General features: G+C 55.4%; 1 protein-coding gene across 1 annotated transcript in view; it reads left to right on the top strand.

Annotated features, from left to right (window-relative positions):
• Positions 1-484: 484 nt before the first annotated feature.
• The window catches only part of adamts18 (ADAM metallopeptidase with thrombospondin type 1 motif, 18), a 133420-nt gene continuing 132639 nt past the window's right edge, over positions 485-1265 (top strand). The window contains exons 1-2 of the mRNA XM_017717899.2: positions 485-739; positions 1202-1259. Of these exons, the coding sequence (XP_017573388.1) occupies positions 671-739; positions 1202-1259 (127 nt within the window). The 5' untranslated portion in view covers positions 485-670. The remainder of the gene's footprint in view (positions 740-1201; positions 1260-1265) is intronic.

Consider the following 1265-nt stretch of genomic DNA (forward strand, 5'->3'; position numbering starts at 1 on the left):
ACTCTCTCTCTCTCTTTCACTCTCGCTCTCTCTTTCACTCTCGCTCTGTCTATCTCTCTTTATCTCTCTCACTCTCTCTCTCTCTTTCACTCTCGCTCTGTCTCTCTCTTTTTCTCTCTCACTCTCTCTCTCTTTCACTCTCTCTCTCTCTCTCTCTCTCTCTCTCTCTCTCTCTCACACACACACACACTCTCTTTCACTCTCTCTCTCTCTCTCTCTCTCTCTCTCTCTCTCTCTCTCACACTCTCTCTCTTTCCCTCTCTCTCTCTGTCTCTCTCTCTCTCTCTCTCTCTCTCTCTCTCTGTCTTTCTCTCTCTCTCTCTCTCTCACACTCTCTCTCTTTCACTCTCTCTCTCTGTCTCTCTCTCTCTCTCTCTGCATCCCTCAAAGTAAAGTCCCGATCCTCCGGCTCTGCTCTGATTGGTCCACTCCTCCCTTTCCTCCCTCCTCCCCGCCTCCCCCTCTCCACCGGCTGCCGCTCTGGGCTCGTGCTGTGTGGAGGCTACGCACACACACAGTCACTCACTCACACGGGGAGCGCTACCTGTCCGCGAGCCCAGCAGCAGCAGGAGGAGGGGAAGCTTGCACGCGATGCCCGAACGCTGCCCCGCGCGCGCCCGCGGACTCCCGGTCACCGGTTTGCTGAGGAGGAGTGTGTGTGTGTGTCCGCATGGATCTATCGCCGCTGCCGCTGCTGCTGCTGTGCGCCGCGCTGAGCCTCAGCCAGGGACACGAGCAGGCACGTGACGCTGCCGCTTTGTTTATGTAGTTGTTTGTTTACTTGTTTACATGTTTACCCGGTGATCCAGGTAAAGTGCAAGTGTGTGCACGTGTGCGCGCGCATGCATGGGTATGCGTGCTTGTGCATGCATGTTTGCGTAAATCGGCGCGCGTGCGCTTGGATGTGCTGTCGTTGAAGCGCGCGTGGGTGCGCGTATACGGTGCACGGCACTGTGCAAAAGTGTTGGCACCCGAGAAACCGCCGTGTGAAGTCTGTGCGGTAAACATTGGTTCAGCGCTGTTGTGGCTCGTGCGCTGAAGCTCTGACCGAAGCTCTCTGTGAAGGAGCCCGGTATTACCTGTAGTCATCATCAGTACCTGCTTTGTGTTTGTGTTTGTCTGTGTTTGTTGTGGTGTTGAACAAAACTCACTGGCCAGTGTTTAAACTCCTGCTCTTATAACTGCTGTGTGTGCTCTGCAGACTCGTCAGTGTTCCTCAGCCTCAGACTCGTGTCCCGGAGCCACCGGCCTCAACCACGGTCAGT

Source organism: Pygocentrus nattereri, chromosome 25 (genome assembly GCF_015220715.1).
Source record: "Pygocentrus nattereri isolate fPygNat1 chromosome 25, fPygNat1.pri, whole genome shotgun sequence".
NCBI lineage: Eukaryota > Metazoa > Chordata > Actinopteri > Characiformes > Serrasalmidae > Pygocentrus > Pygocentrus nattereri.